The sequence below is a fragment of the Topomyia yanbarensis genome, chromosome 2, assembly GCF_030247195.1.
Source record: "Topomyia yanbarensis strain Yona2022 chromosome 2, ASM3024719v1, whole genome shotgun sequence".
NCBI lineage: Eukaryota > Metazoa > Arthropoda > Insecta > Diptera > Culicidae > Topomyia > Topomyia yanbarensis.
Window position 1 is genome coordinate 51,295,073 of NC_080671.1, and position 23,187 is coordinate 51,318,259.

General features: G+C 36.6%; 1 protein-coding gene across 12 annotated transcripts in view; it reads right to left on the reverse strand.

The window, feature by feature from the left end:
- The window catches only part of LOC131684805 (uncharacterized), a 66,888-nt gene that overhangs the window by 43,404 nt on the left and 297 nt on the right, over positions 1-23,187 (reverse strand). For 3 of the 12 annotated variants that reach the window (XM_058967965.1, XM_058967962.1, XM_058967969.1), the window contains exon 2: positions 17,914-18,140. In XM_058967965.1, coding sequence (XP_058823948.1) covers positions 17,914-17,978 — 65 coding nt within the window. In that variant the 5' untranslated portion in view covers positions 17,979-18,140. Of the gene's footprint in view, positions 1-17,913; positions 18,295-23,102; positions 23,149-23,187 lie in introns of those variants that run through there. The other 9 variants (XM_058967966.1, XM_058967963.1, XM_058967967.1 and 6 more) reach the window with 5 other exon arrangements.

The window sequence follows — 23,187 nt, forward strand, 5'->3', positions numbered from 1 at the left end:
CCCAAAATAAGTCTAAATATACTTTTTCTTGAAGCTTCATTTTTCTTGTAAACTAGTGTAATGAACACATTAATTAGAGTGAAGATCAGTTTTTATCAGCCTCTTGGTGAATTTTAGGCTGATAAAACCAGGACATTGATAAAATCGGGACATATATTTTTCTTTCTTTTCAAGAAACCGAAGCTTTCGGATCTCATCTTAGAGAACATGGTCAAGAAAGGATTTACTCGAATTCAATTTGGTTCGTCTGCTAGAGCCCATCAAACTACCAACTATCAATTTTCATATGAAGCTGATAAAATCGGGTCAAAAAGCTACTGGTACGTAGCGGGTACTGATAAAACCGGGTCTTCACTGTATTAGAAAACACCAACTAATGGCTGAATTTTGGTTTGTGCTGGTTAGAGTAGCTTATTCAAAAAAAATTAAATTAAAATGTTAAAATAAGACAATTAAGGATAAAAAGATGAGAAGTACAGACAATTTTAAAAACGTATAACAGGTAGTATGAGAGAATAGCTCCACATAACATATGATTCCACGAAATATTTCACATAACCACGCGAACCACTGAACATTTGAGCGCCTCATCAAACTTGACGAGCGAAAATTTGGTAGATCGCAACAATTCTTGTTAACAGTCCACTCGACTGTAGTGCTTTCCCTTTATCAAACCTGTAGCAATTTGTCAGCCCATATGCCACATCTTAATGCTTCAACAAACCGATGAATTTGTCTTGTTTTTTTTTCGTTCTATAAGTGGTCCAAGATAACAGACAACAGTGTGCTTCTAGCGCATATGGCGTTTCCACTTGAAGTAAAAATCAACTTGTAACATTCTCAATTGCCTTCATTTCACTGTGATCCGTTGTTAAGATGAGCGTTAAGAATACGCAATAATAACAGGTTCTAGCTCGGCAATGCTTCTTCCGTTCTCGATTGCAACTTATTAACGATCGAACTTCATTCGCATACACATATGTTATGTCTGTGCTTGAATCGCATGATTTTAAACCCGAATGTCAGGGAATCAAGTGGTCAATAACTATCGCTGCTAGTTCAAATCAAAATGAATAATTATTTTCCGATGGCTTTCTTTGTTTTCAACTTCAATCGCTCGAGCTTCGGACAAAAATGTCTGACGAACGAAGGTTAACTTAGCACTGCTCAAATGCCGAAGTGTGCTGCACTAAAGAGCACACCACTTCGAAAGCAAATAGAGGTAAATGGCACAGAACAAAATCGCAACATCCGCGGGTTTACGTTTTATTATTTATGACTGGCGATTGTCTTGTCTTCTAGGCTATTTTTACCCCATCCATATGCTCAGCTCAGCTACGCGGCCGTAATCTTGCCGTGTGTGTGTTGAGCGGTTTGAGTGAACGGTTCACGTTGGATTATTCCATGGGGGCATCCATGACCGGGTACCACAAATCACGCACATTCTGGCAGGCATCGGTTCGTGGCAGCATTTCGGTACGAGCCAATGTTGCACTGTTGGGCCAGCAATTATTTTGCACGATGGATGCATCTGAACGAGGTACTAAAAGACGGAGGTTTTTACTGTTGCCTGAGGTATTTTTACCATCTCTCGCTTCATCTCAATATTCAACTCTCGGGAAGAGTTCGACCAGCTGACTTGTGCGTTAGGGTGGGTCTCACACTTCTCAGGTGTAAAACTAGCTCGGAAGTCAATTTGAAATGATGCAACTGAATTTTTAAACATTAGATTTCTGTATTTTACAGGTGAAAAGTCAGAAAAATGATTCAATTCAAATCAGCTATTGCTCCGAGAACTGAGTCGTCAAATTGGATGCACCAATAAAATTCTGAACAATCCAGGAGAAGCTTCACAATCCACAAATCTCTTTATTCCAAATACCGCCCGCAGCAAGATAACACACGGACGATGATATAACTGCTCCCATTCGCTAAGTTCAATGGAAGCCTAAGCATTTGATCTTCTTCCATGGGTCGATGCCTGCTCGGTATTACCTATATACCAAAACGCGGTTCAGCAGCTTTATCAACGTACCACTGACACCCAGTTTAGCCGATCGAAAGGGATTAGTGTCAACAGTCGGCCCTTTCGCAGTCGCCTTCAACACACTCGGGTGTAATGGGTGACGGTACTGATGACGACGCTGATGATTCATTTGCAAGACAAAACCGTGCCTCGTTGGTTGTTGAAATGCAGCCAGACACAGAAGCGAAAACAGTCCTTCAGCTGCGGCTTGAAACTCATGACTATCAAGTAAAGTTGAATGAAGCTAGAGCAAAATGGGTGTAACTTGTTTGGATGGATAGATGGAGAAGGTGCTGATGTCGCCGCACGTAAAGTGATTTATTTCAAAATCACTTCGCGTTGTAGGTACTTTTGCGTTTATTTGCATCACATTTCGTGCAATTTTTGTGCAATAAGAAGCGACAGCCGTACTGATTCCGTGCATGGATGCCGAATGATGCCGGATTTTGTAGATCATGTACGCATAACTGCAACCGGCGCACAAAGGGTAACGGGGCCTATTCGTGGTTAAAATGACAAAAATATTATAGATAGTTCAAAAAGTGTTTTAATCGTTTACTTTTGTATATAGGTACCCTGTGATAATGATTTCTTGACATATCTTTTCAATTTAAATAATGCATTATTTCACTTTTTTCTATTGCGAAAATATTGATGATCCAATTGGTCGTGGTAGACCTTCTACATCCACTTTATCACCCAGTTTTCAAAAGGTGATTATAAAATAAACTAACATTATGAACTGATTAGATTTGATCCGTTCATAGTGTATTGCCGAATTCTACAGTAGACTTTGTTTTACTAATTTTTAACGGCACATTTGTAGAGTGTTGATTTGATGACATCCTATATTAAACCACATGTGCCGGGAGACGCAAATCGAGCTGAATTACCTTTAGACTGAACTTTGAATATGCCGAAAATATACGCTTTGTTTTGTTTAATTGGAATTAAAGCCTCTGAAGCCTAATTGAAGAATGAAGAGCTGGATCGAGAAAAACATTTGCAGTAGTCATATTAGCACAACCAATCAATTTTTTATAATTTGCTCTGAACATATTGAAAACATTGTGTACTGTTACTGACTTCATCATATTTTTTTGATTTATTAGATATTTCTTAAGCAGCTTTTAATAGTAAAAGCTACTTAGGAAACAGTAAGTAGAAGATCATATCAATCAAACCCATACTAACACCTCAACAATATGATAACAACCATTGCCGATCGTCTCCATCCCCATCGTTGACGAGGAAGAACGAAGGATAGGATAGACGAAAAGTATTGATGGTTTACCTACTTAACGGAAGGTAGACGACTCATCAGATTATTTCGGAGTTCTTTTAGAGGTCTAGGTTTCGCTTCAAGTAAGCGATGCGACCTGTAAATCATACGTTGTTATCTAGTTGTCAAGTTAGTCTTAGAGTACACGGTCACTCAAAAAAAAAGTTTTTCTAAATCTGGGCAGCCAGCTACCGAGCACAACCTAAACAAAAGTAATTGAGCTTCAAACGACCGGCTGTGCTAGTCATATCTGCAAAATTGACCGGATCACTATTTACACTGAAGTCTTTTTATGCGGTTTTTATTTATGCGTTTTTCACTTTTTTGTGCGAATTTTCAAAGTTACGGGTTTTTTATGCGGATTTTCAAAGTTATGCCGTTTTTTTGTGCGGATTTTCAAAGTTATTCGCTTCTTTTTAAGTAGCCTCCTTTTAGTTTTTAGGGCATCACCTGAAGCAAATTTTATCGAAAGATAGATCCTCGTGAATGCACATGCGCAAACAAAAGACATAAAATGGTCATATTTTTATTTTAGATTATTAATTACTGGTCTTTGCATAGTGGTCCCAAAGTGCAAAAAAGTGGGTTTTTTAGATTGCGCCAAAACTGTTGACTTTATCAATGTAATGTCTTCGAGAAAGTTTCTTGGATTCAAACTCCCCTTCTTTCTGTCTTACCGGATTGATGATTAATCCCCCTAATAGTGAGTTACGGAATTTATTTTCTTCAATAATTCAGATAGATAAAAATTTACATCAGCAAAGTAGTAGAGAATCTCATTACAAATATTTTATCTGAAGACTTCAACTCTATATCTGTTAAGGTTTTTTAAATATTAGACATTATTTGTGAAAGGCCCTTTAAAGCAGTTTTTTCATCATAAGTTTTCTTTTAGATTTTTTTTTAATTATTTAAATGTTCTAGAACATTGTTTGGACTGTTAAACTGAATTAATTTCTCGAAGACGGAAACTTGCTATCGCTAGTATGTGTAGAGATATTCGCGTTTTTGATTAAAAATAGCTCATTTTCCAATGCCGATAATGTGTAAACGAGCAAAATAGGGCAAACCACTTGGTAAACAAATTAAAGTGCAAGAAAAGCACAAGAAACGCTGAAAAAAACAGATCTCCCCAAGGCAGCCCTCTATGGAAATACTCGAGTATTTCCATAGAGAGCCGCCTTGGGGAGCTGTGATTTTTCCAGCATTTGTTGTACTTTTCTTGCACATTAATTTGTTTACCAAGTGGTTTGCCCGTTTTTGCCCGTTTAAAAGTTATCGGCATTGGAAAAAGAGCTATTTTCAGTCAAATACGTGAATATCTCCACACATACTGGCGATAGCAAGTTGCTGTCTTCGACAAATTAATGCGGTTTAATAGTCTAAACAATGTTCTAGAGCATTTAGATATTTTGTAACTGGCTATTAGGGGGATTAATCGTCAATCCGATAAGACAAAATGAGAAGGAGTTCTACTCCAAGAAACTTTCTTGAAGTCACTACATTGATAAAGTCAGCAGTTTTGACGCAATCTAAAAAAACCCTTTTTTTGCTCTTTGGGACCACTGTGCTTTGGATTAAGGATATGGGGAGCATTCATGATGTCAGTGAAAATAAAAACAGAAAGTGATTGAAAACCTTTTCACCTTTCTCATAATAAAGGTTATGTAATCGGTAGGAATTTTGACTGTTTAGCCGAGGCCGAATATTTTATACCGTTCGACTCAGTTCGGCGAGATCAGAAAAAATTCTCTATGTGTGTGTGTGTGTATGTTTTGTTTACTTGGTGGTAAAGCGCCGACCCAGCACACGTTCAGTAGTTAGACCATACTACCGATTTCGTCCATCGTTTGCCAGAGTGAGGGACTCTGAACAGAGAAGATAACTCTGAACCCTACTCCTCTAAACTCCACCAAGACATCCGACATTTGCCTAATCCCCCGGATTCCATTTGAAATGACTACTTCGGGGGGAGGTGTGCTAATGCACTTCACTTGATTCCAGGTCGTGCTAGATTTCGCTGGTCTCATGATATTCTACATGCCCTCCTCTCTACGTTGACCAGTTGGATGCCGTGGTCGATCCAGCGATTCCAATTGGAGGGTGGCTTCCGGTTCACTGGTGCCCCGGCGACTCTATACTGGTAGTTTGTCGCGTTCGGTGCTACTCGGCGTAGTCACCGACGGCGGAGCTAGTCTACCTCGGCGGAGAGTTGCCCTACGAAAAAATGTCTCTTGCAACCGGTTACGGACGCGTTATTCTTCTTTTGATGCAGTCCGGCAGAATGCCGAGGTCAGTCCAGCGATTCCTGGTGGAGGATTGCGTCCGGTTCACTGGTGTCCCGACGATTCAAGCCGGCGATTCGCTACGGACTACTCGGAATAGTCCCTGATTGTGGATCTTTCCTACTCCGACAAAGAGTTCCCCGGCAGTGGAAGATCTTCCGAAACCGATACTACCCAGGCAGATGCCGAAGTCGGTCCTGCGATTCTGGGTGGAGGGTGACTTCCAGTTGACAGGCACCCCGACAACCATTTGCCGGTGCTACTTTCCGACCTACTCGAGCTAGTCCCCGGCGGTGGGCCTAGTCTACTCCGACGGAGAAATTTCCCGACGTTGAATTTTTTTTCGAAATCGTTATTTCGATGCTGGTCGGTTAGGTGCCGAGGTCAGTCCTGCGATTCCGGGGAGTCACTTTGACTTTCCGCTTGTCCGGACATGCCGCAGACTCAGGTGATACGCATTTAATGCCAAAAGATCCTGACTCCTGCGTTGCAGAAGACAAAGAGTTAAGTAGCCGGGAAACTCTTAAGCTTGCTTATATAACTCCACGCTTCTCTAAACTTTCTTACTTCAAATCCTCGCTGTTCCTTGAGTACTATGGCTCTTAATATTGAAAAATATTTCACACCTTATGTGTTTTTATACGGATTTTCAAAATTATGCGGTTTTTTTATACGGATTTTCAAAATTATGCGGTTTTTTATGCGGATTTACGTATCCCCCGCATAAAAAAAACTTCAGTGTGTTGCAACAGTAGTAGTTTCTTCTCTACGGTATTTTTATTGGCTTCAAAACCACCGCACAAATAATTATGGTAAATCAAGATAAATATTTCGTATTCTTGTTTGTAAAATACCCGTATACGAGCAATAATAACCATTGAAGGAAAATAAAGGCTTTGATAGCCTAATGCACGAACTCATTTAGAAATAACGTAAGATGAAATTAACTTCATACAGTATGTATATAATTAAAGACCCACTCTTTTCCTTTTTGCATTAATAAAAATTTTTGTATGATATAAAAGCATTTTTTTTTCTTGGATGTCTTGTGAACTGTTCTGAATTCGCTTAGTGAAAATATTACAAAGTATTTTCGTCTTCTCCTTCAGTGGGGCAAGATTTAGAAAAATAATATAAAAATAATATCAAAAAATTAAACACACCCTCAGCTATTCTCATGTTCAATATTTCATGTGGCCTCCTTTCACCAGGATTACGGCTTAGCATCGATCTGGAATAGATTCTACAAGTTTCTGGAAGACAGTTTGTCCGATTTTATCTCATTTATCCAAGATGACCTGTTTTAACGCCATCAAGTTTGTTGGATTTTGTTTTCGTACTTTTTTCTTGAGAATGGCCCACAGATGCTCGATATGATTAAGATCTGGAGATTGAGCGATCCAGTCCAAGACCTTAACTTTCTTATTTTTGAGCTAATGTGACACTAATTTCATTGTATGCTTAGGGTCTCCGTCTTGGCGAAAGATAATGTTCTGCGAAAGTTTCGCCTTTCGGGCACTGGCGTGGAGGTTTCTCTCCAGAATATCCAAGTAAACCTCTTTGGTAATTATTTTTTCGATGAATTCTAACGTTCCACAGCCGTTCCAAGACATTGAGCCCCATATCATCACTCGTCATAGAGAAAAACTTAAATTAAGGTCCATTCCTGCTAGAAACCTTGATGTAAAAAGTTTATCTCCTCCATGCGTCATGGTAGGCCACAAGCACTTTGCGTTCATGCGCTCTCCTGGCTTCCTGCAGGTCGCAATTATGCCATCTGACCCAAACAAGATGGTTTTTGTTTCATCGGACCATAGCATCATATAATACAACTAACTCTTTTTAACAAAAATACTGAAACTATAAAGGGGTATCTTTAATTGTTTTACATACTGTAAATGCAGTCACGGCGAATTTTCAGTAAGTTTTGACCCGTGAGATACTATTAAGATTAAAGAAAAAATCCAGTATATGTATATTAACTCATCGGTAATTTTGTATTGTACCCTATCTGCACGGAAGAAAATCAGTTCATAAATTCATGAAAAAAATCGCGATTTCGTAAAATGAACCTTTTTACGAAAATCAAAACCAAGCTCCTTAAATTATGAATAATAAACCTTGTATTCGTGAAACCATTTGTTTTTCAATTTTGTTTTTTATTCCTCGGCTTTTCGGTCTTTCGAATCAGAACGGGTATTGGATACTACCCGACGTTTCGGCCACTGGTTTTGGCCTTTTTCAAGGGAAGGCCAAAACCAGTGGCCGAAACGTCGGGCAGTATACAATATCCGTTCTGATTTGAAAGACCGAAAAGCCGAGGAATAAAAAACAAAATTAATAAACATTATCCGGTCATATTTAGAAACTTCATTTGTTTTTTCTTTAACTAATTAAACGCCAAAAATCCATGACGTTACGCTCCAATGTTTGGTTGAGTACTGTTATTGTTTCCTGAGCATGTTTAATTTTTAAAAATTAAACAAAAACAAAGAAATCGACTCAATAGCTAAAATACATTTCCGTTTACAAATTAATTAAATTTAAGAAGAAAACAATAAAAGCAGTTAAAGTGTTTTGTTTTTAAAAGAAAATTTAAACTAAGCGAAATCCTAGACACATTCCTGTTGAACAAAACATAAAAACTAAATTTGATATGTTTGAAATAGGAAATAAAAGATGTTCTTGTATTTTAGACCAGATTAAAATAACTGCAAACACAACTATTTCAAATTAGCTTTTAACTAAAACTAATATCAAAAGAATGTTTGCAGTCGAAGAGGCAAGAGGTTGCTATTTAGTTTGTTTTCTATATAAAACGTTGATTTACGATGTTTACAATCAATGGAGGACGCATTGAAATTAAAGTATTGATTTTTTTACAGTAAATGGTCAGTAATATAATCGCCAGCTTCATACCTTTATAGGTTAAGGAAAAAACAAATTCGGTGAGGTATGCATCTAACAAACGTATATCGTTATTTTAACAAACTAGCTTCTACTACAACTATGCTTTCAGCTGCTGTTGCCACAACTCTCGAACCCACCAGTCGAGCTAGCAGCCAATTTCGACGAAAAAACGCCTACCACCAATTACATGGCTATTGCATAAATCGTACTGTCCATACATGAAATTAAATGACAAAATATTCCAGCAAATCAAAAATCAAATAATAAGCAAATAGCATAACAACATAGCATAGCATAGCATTATAAAGGCCGCTCAACAACATCAAACCTTTTAGAGTTTGTAACATTCATTATAAATGCAATGGACAATGGCAACCATGTGGAAACTCTCTACACAGACTTTAGTAAAGCATTCGACCGTATTGACATACCTTTATTACTCTTCAAACTGCAAAAATATGGCATGGCAAAAAAACTCTTGAAATGGCTCCAATCATATTTAACGAAACGCGAACAAACAGTTCGCTTTCAGAATATACTTTCTGAACCATGTCGTGTCACCTCTGGCGTACCCCAGGGTTCCAACTTAGACCCTCTTCTTTTTATTTTGTACGTAAATGACATTACCTTTATACTCAAATATCTAAAAGTGCTTATATATGCAGACGACATGAAACTTTTGATGGATATAAGAAATGTCAAAGACGCTGAAGTATTCCAAAACGAAATCAACCTATTCTTCACATGGTTTAGCAAAAGTCTATTCCAACTTAACGTAAAGAAATGTAACACAATAACACAAAAACTTCAAATATTCCAATAGAAATACACCTAGGCAGGCATTGCATTTATCGCTCATATGAGTAAATGCGCCCGGATAGTTTGCTACTGCGACAATAAAAACTCACATTTTCACACGAAAAGTTATTGGCACTCACACAACTTCTCCGGATAAATACAACGTGTTATTTCTCCGGATAAATAAAACAGCCGGAGAATGAGTGAATGAGTTTATCACGGTATCCTTTTGGCGTTCCCTGCTTTGCTGTCGTTATTCCAAAACACGATAAAACAAGTCCATCATACTTCTTTGCCGCTTTTCTTTGTAATTAAGTGTATTTTTTGAAGTTTTTATTGATTTCCACGAAATTAAAATTTTATCACCTTCTCCGGTGAGAAGGAAAAAGTCAAATAAATTTTATCCGGAAAATCATTCTCACGCTATTTGTGGAGACGGAGAATTTTGCGACTCATCTTATCTCGGAAAAGTTGGACATCGGATAAGCTACTTCTCGCGTGAGTGAGAGAGAATTACAACCCCTGCACCTAGGAAACAAAGTAGTAGAAGAATGCAAAATTGTTCGTGACTTAGACGTAATCTTAGACTCCAAGCTCACATTTGTGTTACAATACAATAATAAATAAAGCAAATAGTATGCTGGACATTATTAAACGCTTCAGCTATAATTTTGAAGACCCCTACACAATTAAATCATTATACAATACATATGTCAGGCCAATTTTGGAATATTGCAGCGTAGTATGGAACCCATACACTGTCCTGTACGAAGAGCGCATCGAATCAGTCCAAAAACAATTTCTCTTGTACGCACTTCGTAAAATAAACTGGACGACATTTCCTCTTCCATCGTATAAAGCCCGTTGTATGCTCATTAACATACAAACACTCAAAGAACGCCGCGAATTTGCCATGCTTTGCTTTATCAACGACATTATTTCTCAACGTGTACAATCCGCATCATTACTCTCGCAAATCAAATTTTATGTACGTAGCCGTCAACTAAGAATTCGTAATTTATTCCAAGAACAATCTTTTAGGACAAACATAGTCCCATCAATAGAATGATGCGTCATTATAATAAAAATTGTGCAATAATCGACCTTTCCATGTTCAGAAAACAAATTAAATTTGAACTTAATCGTAGAAATAATGTATAGTATTTAAGCAAATATTGTAATACCATTCTATGTAGTCTACATATGCTTGACAAAATAAATAAATATTAGTTAGCACGAGTTTACAAATTTCCAAAAATCTTTTTTATCATTTCCGTAGTAATTAACTCGCTGAAATCGTAAATGTAGTCGAATAAGTTTTTCGATATTGCAAAAAACCATTATCCGCGATTTAACTAAATGTATCTTTACTTAATCTCAATTATCTACTATTGTACTTTGCTGATTTTGATGATTTTCTTATCATATTTTAGATACCGTAAACCGGGGTGACTTTGATAATCGGGTGACTTTGATCACTCGAAACTTTTTTCGTAGATCGCTTATTAACCCAGCATAGTCTACCGAATCATTTTAATTTGAAATGATTTTTACTCTAAACTTATGAAATACTGGTTTGTTATACTTTTTGAGTATTTTATTCCGTTTTTTGGGTACAAAAACTACAAAAAACCGAAATTTGACTTTACCTTATTTTTACAAAGCTTCGTAAAGTATCTAATTTTTATAAAACAAATAAATCTCAGATTTAAGCAAGGGTAATAAATTACAAGCGAGTTCTTATTTTCCTTTAGAGTGGGATGTGCCAAATTTACTTTTAAGAGTTTGTTTATTTTAAATACATTTTTTGTAAAACTAGTTGGCAATTATTTCAAATTATTTTAAGCTAAAATATAACTTTTTTATTGTTCAATATTCCAACGTGTTAAAATGGATGAAAAATTTTGTACATTGATAAAGCACTGAAATAAAACAATTTTAGCAGTTTTAAAGGTTTTCAGAATCTTTTATTATAGTTGGACACAAATTATACGAATTTTGGTTACTCGAATTTTACAGTACATTGAATACTTTGTATAATACCAATTAACATCTATTTAACAATGAGTATCTTTCCAGAATTAGTTTAAACAAACATTTGAATGGAAAACATATACATCAATAATTTAATGTGGATGAACATGCAGATTATCAAAGTCACCCGGAATACGAAAACGAACTTCAACTTGAAATCATTTTTTGAAAAATAGCTGTAAGCGGACAATTTTAGGTAAAACCATCCAATCTTGTTCTCCATACATCAGTACGTGGTTTTAAAATATTAAACTTGAAAAAAAATGTGTTGCGTTGATCAATGCCCCCGGTTTACGGTAATTTTATATTACATCGCTTAGTCATATACCATTTTTGAATAATGGTGGCTTTTCATTGGGACTTGTTTTTGTAAATCATTATGAAGTGTTAAGGTATTTATTTAAGACATCGTAACTCATTGAGTCCATATAATTAATTAATAAAAAAAACACGAGTAGTAGCTTCCTTGAGGTACAGTGTTGGCACCTTTTATTAGTAGTGGTAATTAACCGAATGAAAACAACAAAGATTTTAACTTGGTCAGCCCTACATTATTCTATGGTAACACCTTGATGCCACAAATATAACTATACTTCGTATTCATGCATACTTCTGCGGTAGTGTAGTTTTGCTGAAACTTTATAGATTTTCTCTCGGAAATCAAAAAGTTAACAAGAACTTTTTAGTCAAATCTGTTGTGGGTGGTTTCCGCAATCCGTAGCGGCCATTGCCAATAATGTATGTAAACATTGGCTCACTTTGAGAATATTTGTTTCTAGATACTGGGTCAAAAAATCAGCAGAGATTCGGAGGCTTATCGTTTCTGACGTAAAAAAGAACGTGAGCTATCGTGATATTGCAGTAAAATACTTTCGATTGGAGCAATAGAAAAAAATATAAAAAACTATGATACGCTAGAAACCGTAGAACGGAAGTCCGGAAGTGGAAGGCCTCGTAAAACCTCAGTCCATACAGATCGTGTGATTCGTCGTTTAGCTCGATCGGCTCCCGACAAATCTTGCCGGGTAATTCAGGAGAACTTGAACCTTGATGTAAGCAGCAGAACTGTGAGCAACCGACTTCGAGAAGCAGGGTTACAGAGCTACTTCAAAAAGAAGAAGATTTCCTCATGAAACTGGTAAGCATTAGTTTGGGGCTGTTTATGTATAAATATAGCGATCAAGCTGTAATTATGACCAGACATGTTATATGAACAATCAATAGGTAGTCTAATTACCGACAAATTCACACGAAGTTTGTTATAATCGGCAAAGTAAAACTGAAGAAGTTTGGTTTGGTTTCCTCGCGATATTCCAAAACATTTAAAAAAAAATGGTTGCAAAAATTGGAAAAAATTCGATCGCATTTTCGATTTCAACAAGTCGTTTTACTACGGAAACCATATGAAAATGTTTAGGATAGAATTGACTATAAACTAGTGTTACAGAATCCAGCCTGTAGGAATTAAAATTCATGCAATTTTGGGACAATTATCTGGCGACCAGTTGTAAGTGGGGAATAAGGAATATAGAGCTTAAATTTTATACATACACAAAATCGACTAATTTATTTATTCATGTACCTTTTCATATCAATAGAAATTTAAGGTCCAGGGGCTTCGGATTCGCCTCTTCGGATCCGTGGCATTTGACTACTGCACCAGGAAGACGCTAGTCAAAAATTGGAAACACTACTTGTGAACACACTAAACAGCTCCCACATTGTTGTGCTTGTTAAGGGGTTACAACACTGTAGAGCTCAAAAAAATAGGTATACTTCGGTAATCTTTCTTGACGCAATAGAGGGGTGAATCGAAATCTTGCTAAATGGATTTTATATCATAAGTAATAAATAACAAAAATAAAATTCCGATCAATTTTATCACAAAATGGCGGCTGTGTGGCATATTCCCTCATGCTCTATTTTTTGGAAGGGTTCAACGATCGGAAAACTATCTTCTGCAATTTTTGACCTAGAACCAAAAACTTCAGTTTTTCTGATTCCTTATAACAATAGCAAGCGACGTACGTAGGACTTTTCTGATATCCCTATTTTTTGCGAAATGGTGTACTTTTGAGTGAAAATATGCCGAAAATACCATAAAAATCGACAAAAAATCTTTAATTTAAAAAAAAATTTGGCTATAAAAAATTAAAATCCTGTGTACGTCGCTGGAAAAATCAATTTCGAATATACCTTGAAAATTTCAAAGCGATCAAAAATCAGTTGATCGCCTTACATTTCCGGCCAGCTCAAAAAAAGTGATTTCGAGAAAATCGCGGTAACTGTTTTCAGTACACTCGAGGTTTACCTAAAAAGTGTTGCCGCAGTATTGGAAAGTTGCGCATTTCTATATTGTTTTCGTTTTCCAGTATCCCGGGAGGAGGATATTTGTTAGTAAGTATAGAAAGTCGGATTATACTTCCTCTTTACTGACGCCAGAGAGATGACTCCACTAACTATTTGGACTAGATATCGATCCATCAAGCTCATGGGACCGGAGACCAACGGCTTGACTTCCCTTCCGAAGGAGAAGACGTGAGATTTTTTCACCTCAGAAAAATCTCAACGACATCGGCTGGAATTGAACCCAGGCCAACTGGAAAGAGCGGCGGTCACGCTTACCACTTAACCACCGGCGCCGTCACTACGATCTCTTCTAGATTCTTTGTAGAGTATAAGTTTAGCTGGTTTGGCATCCGGCATACACACTACATGTCCAGCTCACTGTAGTATGCCGTGTTTCATCAGTCATCCGGATCTAATGTCAGCATGTATGTATACTGGTCCATGCGTTTCTGTCATTTTCCATTTTCTATTTTTTCCAGATTCTAAACTATCGGTTCTGGTAGACAGTCAATTATATTTTTGAACTTTAACAGATCAAGTTTAGATGTTTTAACGCATTGGAAAATATCAATCTAGCGATATAGAGTAATTTTTTATTGTTACCCGAGAGGCAGTAAGCTTGGAAAGGGCACTCTTCGTATGTACACGCGAAACAGCGACAAAAAGTGTCTGGGTTATCTTATCGTAATACATATTTGGCATCGTTATCGTGCAGGCTTCAAACCTTGCACCGGAAGTTTGAAATTTGCCATTGACAATGGATTTCAACTGGCGAGTCAAATGGTGTCATATGGAGCTACCTAGTATAGCCTATCTGAAGGGAAAAACGAAACAACTCCACAGCGCGACTAGTTCACCTTGAGAGCAGACGTTTATCACACCTTGATTCTGTAGCTGTGATAAACAGTCTATCAAGACGGCATTCAAATAGATGCCTGATGGCCGGTTCGATGAGTTTTACATTGCAAATGTTTAGATTCCAGGAATGTTACACGCAGTACAACTTGTGGCAGTTTTGCAGAAATACACTCAAGTTTTTTTTTACGCGGTTTTTTTTTGCGCGGTATTTTTTTACGCGGTTTTTTTTACGCGGATTTTGAAATTTACGCGGTTTTCATTTACGCGGATTTTGAAATTTACGCGGTTTTCATTTTCGCGGTTTTTGAAATTTACGCGGTTTTCATTTACGCGGTTTTTGAAATTTACGCGGTTTTCATTTACGCGGATTTTGAAATTTACGCGGTATCCATCAATGAGGTTCCCTTTATCGCGGATTCTTAAATTTAAGTGGTCTTCATTTACGCGGATTTTGAAATTTACGCGGTTTTCATTTACGCGGATTTTGAAATTTACGCGGTTTTCATTTACGCGGATTTTGAAATTTACGCGGTTTTCATTTACGCGGTTTTTGAAATTGACGCGGTTTTCATTTACGCGGTTTTTGAAATTTACGCGGTTTTCATTTACGCGGATTTTGAAATTTACGCGGTATCCATCAATGAGGTTCCCTTTATCGCGGATTCTTAAATTTAAGTGGTCTTCATTTACGCGGATTATGAAATTTACGCGGTTTTCATTTACACGGATTTTGAAATTTACGCGGTTTTCATTTACGCGGATTTTGAAATTTACGCGGTTTTCATTTACGCGGATTTTGAAATTTACGCGGTTTTCATTTACGCGGATTTTGAAATTTACGCGGTTTTCATTTACGCGGTTTTCATTTACGCGGATTTTGAAATTTACGCGGTTTTCATTTACGCGGATTTTGAAATTTACGCGGTTTTCATTTACGCGGTTTTTATTTGCGCGGCTCGTATCCCCCGCGTAAAAAAAAACCTGAGTGTACTACGCTATTGACTCAAAATAGGTATGCTAAGAAAAGTCATGCATTGTATGAAACCTTGATTTACCTAAAGAAAATCAGTATTATTGTTATTTAAAGCTCATAATTGGCACAATAATTACTTTGCAGTTGTGGTAATAATGGGGCGTACCATCCAGAATATAGTGGGGCATTATGTCCGGTGATGAGCTGTTGTGAAAACATGAATAATACTACTCGCACACATTGTTTCAAATCATTTCAAAAACTTAGGCATGAATTTATATATTCTAATAAGTTACTCGAAATAGTTCTACCAAATCCGATTATTCCCAATTGCTTAAAATGCTTTTAGAAAAACAATGGGAACTCACATCGAAATGGCTCTTTTGAAACCTTTACGTATACTGTTGTTTTGCGGAATATTAAAAATGTCAATAGTTTAAACTAACTTAGTACATTGATTTAAAGAAATTATGCTGTTATCAGTAATTTTTACGTTTCAAATAATTCTGGGGTCCAAGGAATAGAAATGGGGCGTTTTGCTCCGGTGGGGCATATTATACCCTATTACTCTTAGAAGAAGCCTCTATCTATTTTCGGCAGCATATTCAACTTGTTTTTGTTGATGGATTAGCAGAGAAGCCACCGCAGATTCATCTATTTGCTCCGAGCGGTCCCACTGGTAAACTGGCAACTTGTATCAACGGGAAATGTACTCAAAACTACGTCTCCGCGCGGACTAAGGGGAGAAACTTTAAATTTAACTTATAGGTAAACTCGCAAACTTCAATATCAAATGTTTAACACATTTTTCCACTTTAAGCCGTTACTAAAAATAGTGAATAGAAAGAATTTATTGATTTTATAGGTGATTCCTTCATTGAAAAAGGTTTTCCTTCAAGGGGTCATAAGATGAAGTCTTTAAACCCCTTCATGACCAGGTTGTTTATGAACGACAACGTTTTTAAACAGCAGTAACTTTTGGTTTAGGCAAGAACTGCTCCCACAAACAGGTCAGGCAATTACCTTACAGTTGAGCACTAACAGTTACAAGTATTAGCTCTAGAACTGAAATTATTACAACTAGTCTGATTGGATTCCGATAGAACAGTGCTGCCAGGAACAGTTTAAGTTGTCGATGAAAAACGGAATTTTGATATATCTTCGTTATTTTGCAATATTATGGAAAACTGATAAAATCTATCAATTTAAGCTGTCTACTACTACATTTCGCACATAATTCAATTATCGTCAAAATTCTAGGAAAATGGTAACACATACCTTTATGAAAAAAGGATTTTCGTGTTTCTTGACCCAACAATTTTCAAGGAAAAATCGTTTTGAACTCCTATATGCACGAGAAAAAAGTTGGGCATGAAAGGGTTTTCATTTACGCGGTTTTTGAAATTGACGCGGTTTTCATTTACGCGGTTTTTGAAATTTACGCGGTTTTCATTTACGCGGATTTTGAAATTTACGCGGTATCCATCAATGAGGTTCCCTTTATCGCGGATTCTTAAATTTAAGTGGTCTTCATTTACGCGGATTTTGAAATTTACGCGGTTTTCATTTACACGGATTTTGAAATTTACGCGGTTTTCATTTACGCGGATTTTGAAATTTACGCGGTTTTCATTTATGCGGATTTTGACATTTACGCGGTTTTCATTTACGCGGATTTTGAAATTTACGCGGTTTTCATTTACGCGGTTTTCATTTACGCGGATTTTGAAATTTACGCGGTTTTCATTTACGCGGATTTTGAAATTTACGCGGTTTTCATTTACGCGGTTTTTATTTGCGCGGCTCGTATCCCCCGCGTAAAAAAAAACCTGAGTGTACTACGCTATTGACTCAGACTCAGCTTGTTTGCACATCTAGGCGAATAATAGCCCAACTTTGCTTGGTTGGATCACGGTGAGGTGAACACGCCGCAAGAAGACGACTGGGGGCTTCCGTGCTCACCAAATCAGCCTCGAGTTGTAAATGCTTGTGCTAATGAGAATAAACAGTAAAATCGAAAACACGTTATCCTCGAACCGAAGATGCGTCAAAACATTTCAAAGCGTACGATAGATATCGATTGTGTGTTTCATTGACCTACCCTGCCTATAATCGCATACTGGTCCCATGTTCTAGGGGAATTCCTAGCTACATGGAACTGGCTTGCGATTACATAGGCGCAGTACGGTAGCAAATACTCGGTTTGTAGATTCACGTCGTTGTTGGTGCTCGTTATGTGTAGAAAAACCATCTACTCAATTTTAAAGACATAGATAGTGACCAGCCCTACAAGTATAAAGGGAGAGTTCGAAACACATCCCATGATTTTTGATCGGTTGTCTACGCTGAAATTATGCTTTAGTCATGCAATCGTACACCTACCCTACCCGGTTCTTACCTTGACAGATTTGATTTGATCTCCTCCTTAAACTTCTCCAGCTGTCGCTTCATGTTTCTGCTCATTTATACGCTAATTTTACGTGCTACTAATCCAGTCACTCCGCGTCGCCAGATTCATTTAACTACTTGGTTTATTCTATAATTGTATTATTTTTATTGCACTGTGGTTTCCCGTGATTTTTCACTATTTTCCGTAGAATCACCAGCTATGTTTAGACGATAAATCTAGAAATGACCGAAAAAAGCACTTTTGCCGTTGTTAACGCCGTTTTCGAGGTACAATACTTCACCACAATTTTTTTCATTCAATCGACGTCCCAACTTTTCAGCAATCATCAAACTGCGAATCTTCTCCTCGAGCTCACCAGCCAACCTAGAGCTGATAACGATATCACTCGCGAACATGGGTAAAACGAAGAAAACATGCTGTAAATACCTATTGGTACCCTGCCCAGATTGACCACATCCAATCAGTTATTGCCAACTGATAACAAATCAATAAAAACCGAATGTGTGTTAGCGATAGCGATCTGTCAAAAAATAGGCACACTACTGAAATGCGAACAGTAAATACCGCGACAGCGAGTGTGTGTTCAGTCTTTTTGCTCCGATGGTTCACCGACTTCTATTTTTCATCTTTCCGTTCCATCGGCGGACGGAGCTAGCGATGTGTGAGAATTTGCCGTTTAGTGCATTGTGTGTGTGTGTGGGCTGGTGAGCCAAGGTTTATTTGTGTGCGCAAAGAAAAAGGCCGAAAACACGCAATACACGGTGGGTTCACTTCTAACAAGGTTTTAGACTTATTTACGAAATATATTCAAGACATTATCGTAGAATTTATGCAATCAATAAATTTTGTAGATTTCAAATTACGGAAGGCACTGTAAAAATCTTTCTCGAGATTCATTAAGAAAGCGTGATATAAGCAAACTTGCGTTTATAACATTTAATAAAGTTCTGGATTAATTTAACCGACAATCTAGTTTTTTTAAAAGAGAACACATTTATAACGCTAATGACGTTTTGTTTATTGAATGAAATAGGTTTTATTAAAATCATTCCACAGCATTCTCGGACTGAATAAAACTGATTTACAAGACAGCGGAAAAGAAGTAAATAGAAGTCATGACTTTCCTTCCTCTGCTGCCATTCCTTTATCACCAACCGTACCAGCAGTAGTGTGTGGCTGTAAATTGTACATCAATACGAACAGTAGAGTAAACGGGTCTAATGCGCCCCCCTCTTAAGCAAAAACAGTTATATTTCAAGGTTGGGCACTATCCTCCGCAGCCACTGGTCTAATTTATTGCCATATTTATTAGAAAATAGTTCTCATTTTATTTTTTGGTAAAAGCAGGCAAATAAAAATATTCTTATATTTTTTTTTTAAGGATGCTCAAATTTTAATTATTTTTTTTTTGCTCACTCAGGGCAGACTTCCCCCAGTTACAGTGTAATATGCCCCACAACAAAATGATAGTATGCCCCAGAGCAATCGGTGAGTATGCCTTACAACAACAAAATTATCTGCCTAATCGAATTATTGAAATTTTGATCATGCTAAGAAAAGTCATGCATTGTATGAAACCTTGATTTACCTAAAGAAAATCAGTATTATTGTTATTTAAAGCTCATAATTGGCTCAATAATTACTTTGCAGTTGTGGTAATAATGGGGCGTACCATCCAGAATATAGTGGGGCATTATGTCCGGTGATGAGCTGTTGTGAAAACATGAATAATACTACTCGCACACATTGTTTCAAATCATTTCAAAAACTTAGGCATGAATTTATATATTCTAATAAGTTACTCGAAATAGTTCTACCAAATCCGATTATTCCCAATTGCTTAAAATGCTTTTAGAAAAACAATGGGAACTCACATCGAAATGGCTCTTTTGAAACCTTTACGTATACTGTTGTTTTGCGGAATATTAAAAATGTCAATAGTTTAAACTAACTTAGTACATTGATTTAAAGAAATTATGCTGTTATCAGTAATTTTTACGTTTCAAATAATTCTGGGGTCCAAGGAATAGAAATGGGGCGTTTTGCTCCGGTGGGGCATATTATACCCTATTACTCTTAGAAGAAGCCTCTATCTATTTTCGGCAGCATATTCAACTTGTTTTTGTTGATGGATTAGCAGAGAAGCCACCGCAGATTCATCTATTTGCTCCGAGCGGTCCCACTGGTAAACTGGCAACTTGTATCAACGGGAAATGTACTCAAAACTACGTCTCCGCGCGGACTAAGGGGAGAAACTTTAAATTTAACTTATAGGTAAACTCGCAAACTTCAATATCAAATGTTTAACACATTTTTCCACTTTAAGCCGTTACTAAAAATAGTGAATAGAAAGAATTTATTGATTTTATAGGTGATTCCTTCATTGAAAAAGGTTTTCCTTCAAGGGGTCATAAGATGAAGTCTTTAAACCCCTTCATGACCAGGTTGTTTATGAACGACAACGTTTTTAAACAGCAGTAACTTTTGGTTTAGGCAAGAACTGCTCCCACAAACAGGTCAGGCAATTACCTTACAGTTGAGCACTAACAGTTACAAGTATTAGCTCTAGAACTGAAATTATTACAACTAGTCTGATTGGATTCCGATAGAACAGTGCTGCCAGGAACAGTTTAAGTTGTCGATGAAAAACGGAATTTTGATATATCTTCGTTATTTTGCAATATTATGGAAAACTGATAAAATCTATCAATTTAAGCTGTCTACTACTACATTTCGCACATAATTCAATTATCGTCAAAATTCTAGGAAAATGGTAACACATACCTTTATGAAAAAAGGATTTTCGTGTTTCTTGACCCAACAATTTTCAAGGAAAAATCGTTTTGAACTCCTATATGCACGAGAAAAAAGTTGGGCATGAAAGGGTTAAATTGAATCGCTTTCAAATGAGATTGTACGTAGTTTTGAAAAAAAACGCGTTTAGTTTTGAGAACACTTTCGATTAATTTTATGAGGTAGAATGTCATATTTTGGAACAATTTCATGGAATTATGGGTTTTGGAATTGCTGATTACGAATCTTTGTTTTTTGTTTTACAAATAAACATGAATAATTTTCGCATCAACTCACCGTGAATAGAGAAGTTATGAGTTAACAAGTTGAAGAACAAGTAAAATAATATTTAATAGTAGTCTTTATCTGAGGCTGAAACTGGTTAATGCAACAAAATTTCTGTTCGACGGTTATCCTGCAATCGAAAAGTCCATCAATTAATTTTGAAGTTATCTTAATGAGAACAATTCGAAATAATGCTATTGAAATAGTTCTGCCCCGTTTAAGATAGCTTAGAATAACATTTTGTTGATTATACTGACAGAGTAGAATATTGGATTTCTTTTCTTTATCTATGCTACATTCCTGATACAAAGTTCAAGTGCAAAAGATACAATTTTTCGGAAGGGGTTGTTTCAGATATTATAAGTCGGTAGTTCTCTCTTCCTACCATATCGACAAAAATTAAACATTCGAGAAGAGATACTCAGAGATTCGAATGGATCTTAAGAATAGTTAACCTGGAGTGAAACATACAGTTCAACATATCTGGAAAAAATTTAAAAAATCTGGCAAATGTCTGGCTTGACCGGTTGTCTGTTTAGTTGAGAAATGTCGGAAATATTTGAGATAAATTTGGAAAATTGGTAGGACGCTGGAAGTGATAACAAATGAAACTGGAGGAGTAGCAAGTCTTATGTTTTTAGTTGGATAGAATGATGCTGCGGAGATTTTCATCTTTTCAAGAGACCTAGTACAAATTGTAGGCCTCAAAATAAAATGCAATAAAAGAGTTGTTGAACAATTTGTTATGCCCCCAAAATTTTTCTTTATTTTGATTGCAGAGGTTTTAACCTTAGGGCCGTTCGCATCTTTTTCGGGTAAGACAAAGCTCATTTCAAAAATTGCTAAATCTATGCACTGGGTTGGAAATCCAATCCAGGTGTGCTGCATACGAGGCAATTGATTTACAAACGGCGTTATACGCGACCCTCCCCAAAATGTTGCTTCATATATAAAAAAACTATTTTTGAGATCCTAGATGCTAAAAAATTGGCTACGCTGGCCTTTTTGGCCAACTTTGGGACAATATGAAAATTGCCGTTTTTGGGATTCCTTCATAAAAAGTATGCAGAAACGGTACAACAAAAATGGTCTAGAGATGAAGTATTCGTGTTTTAGGACAACGAAAACTCCAATTTAAACTTACTATTTTTCTTATGATTAAATACCCGAATAGAAATGTACAGTAACAAAACCATGATTTTCACTGTAACAGTACAGTAATTTTAAAATAATTTACAGTAAATTCTAGTGTTAGCTTACAATACAAAAACAATAAACTTTAACGTTTCTACAGTAAATTTCAATGTAAAATCGACTTTTACAGTACAAAAGGGGGGGGGGGGGTGGTTATGTATCTTAACATTAAAAAAATCCATTTTTTTCATACATTTTTTCTCGAAAGCAGTAAAATTTAATGTGAATTTACTGTATCAATTGTTACATTAAATTTTATTGTAAATCTACTGCGAGAACACCGCGTCCAACAATGTTGTAACAGTAATAATTATAATATTTATTGTTTTATGATTGTTTGTAGGGTAAATGCTATTGTAAAATTCTATCCGGGATAGCTTAACGACGTGTTCAGGATGTCATCCAAACTCTTTATGGAATGGTTTTACCATATGAGTTATAGTACGTGTATAGTTTATGTTTATTAGGGTTAATGTTATGAACAAATATGACAGACGTTGCCCTAACCAGCAACAAAACAAACCAGATTTTCTGAACGAAACTCGAAACAAGATTCTGTTAGCTTCGATTAGCCTGTAACCCACCGTGCATACAGCCCTACCACACGCACACTTCTTTGAATTATGCAGCACATCTACTGTTCGAGCTCGGGGGTGATCCGCGTATGAATGAGATCATCGGCCACGGAAATGAAAACCAAGATGAGGAACTATCAGAACATCTTCTTCCACATAATAATGAAAGTAACACACATACACAACGGAACATGACTGAAGAAAAATTGCACATATTCAATTATTCCTTTCAATTCTGACATTGAAATTTAACAGAGATCGTATTCTTATCCGATAGAGGCACATATTCGATTTCGACTTTAAAATGAATAAAAAGAACAAAGTTCGCACCTCACCACCAAAACTAGAACTTTTTTTTCGCAGTCGACCTAGAAAAATACTGAAACACAAAAGGAAAAAATTGTGACGCTTTTCC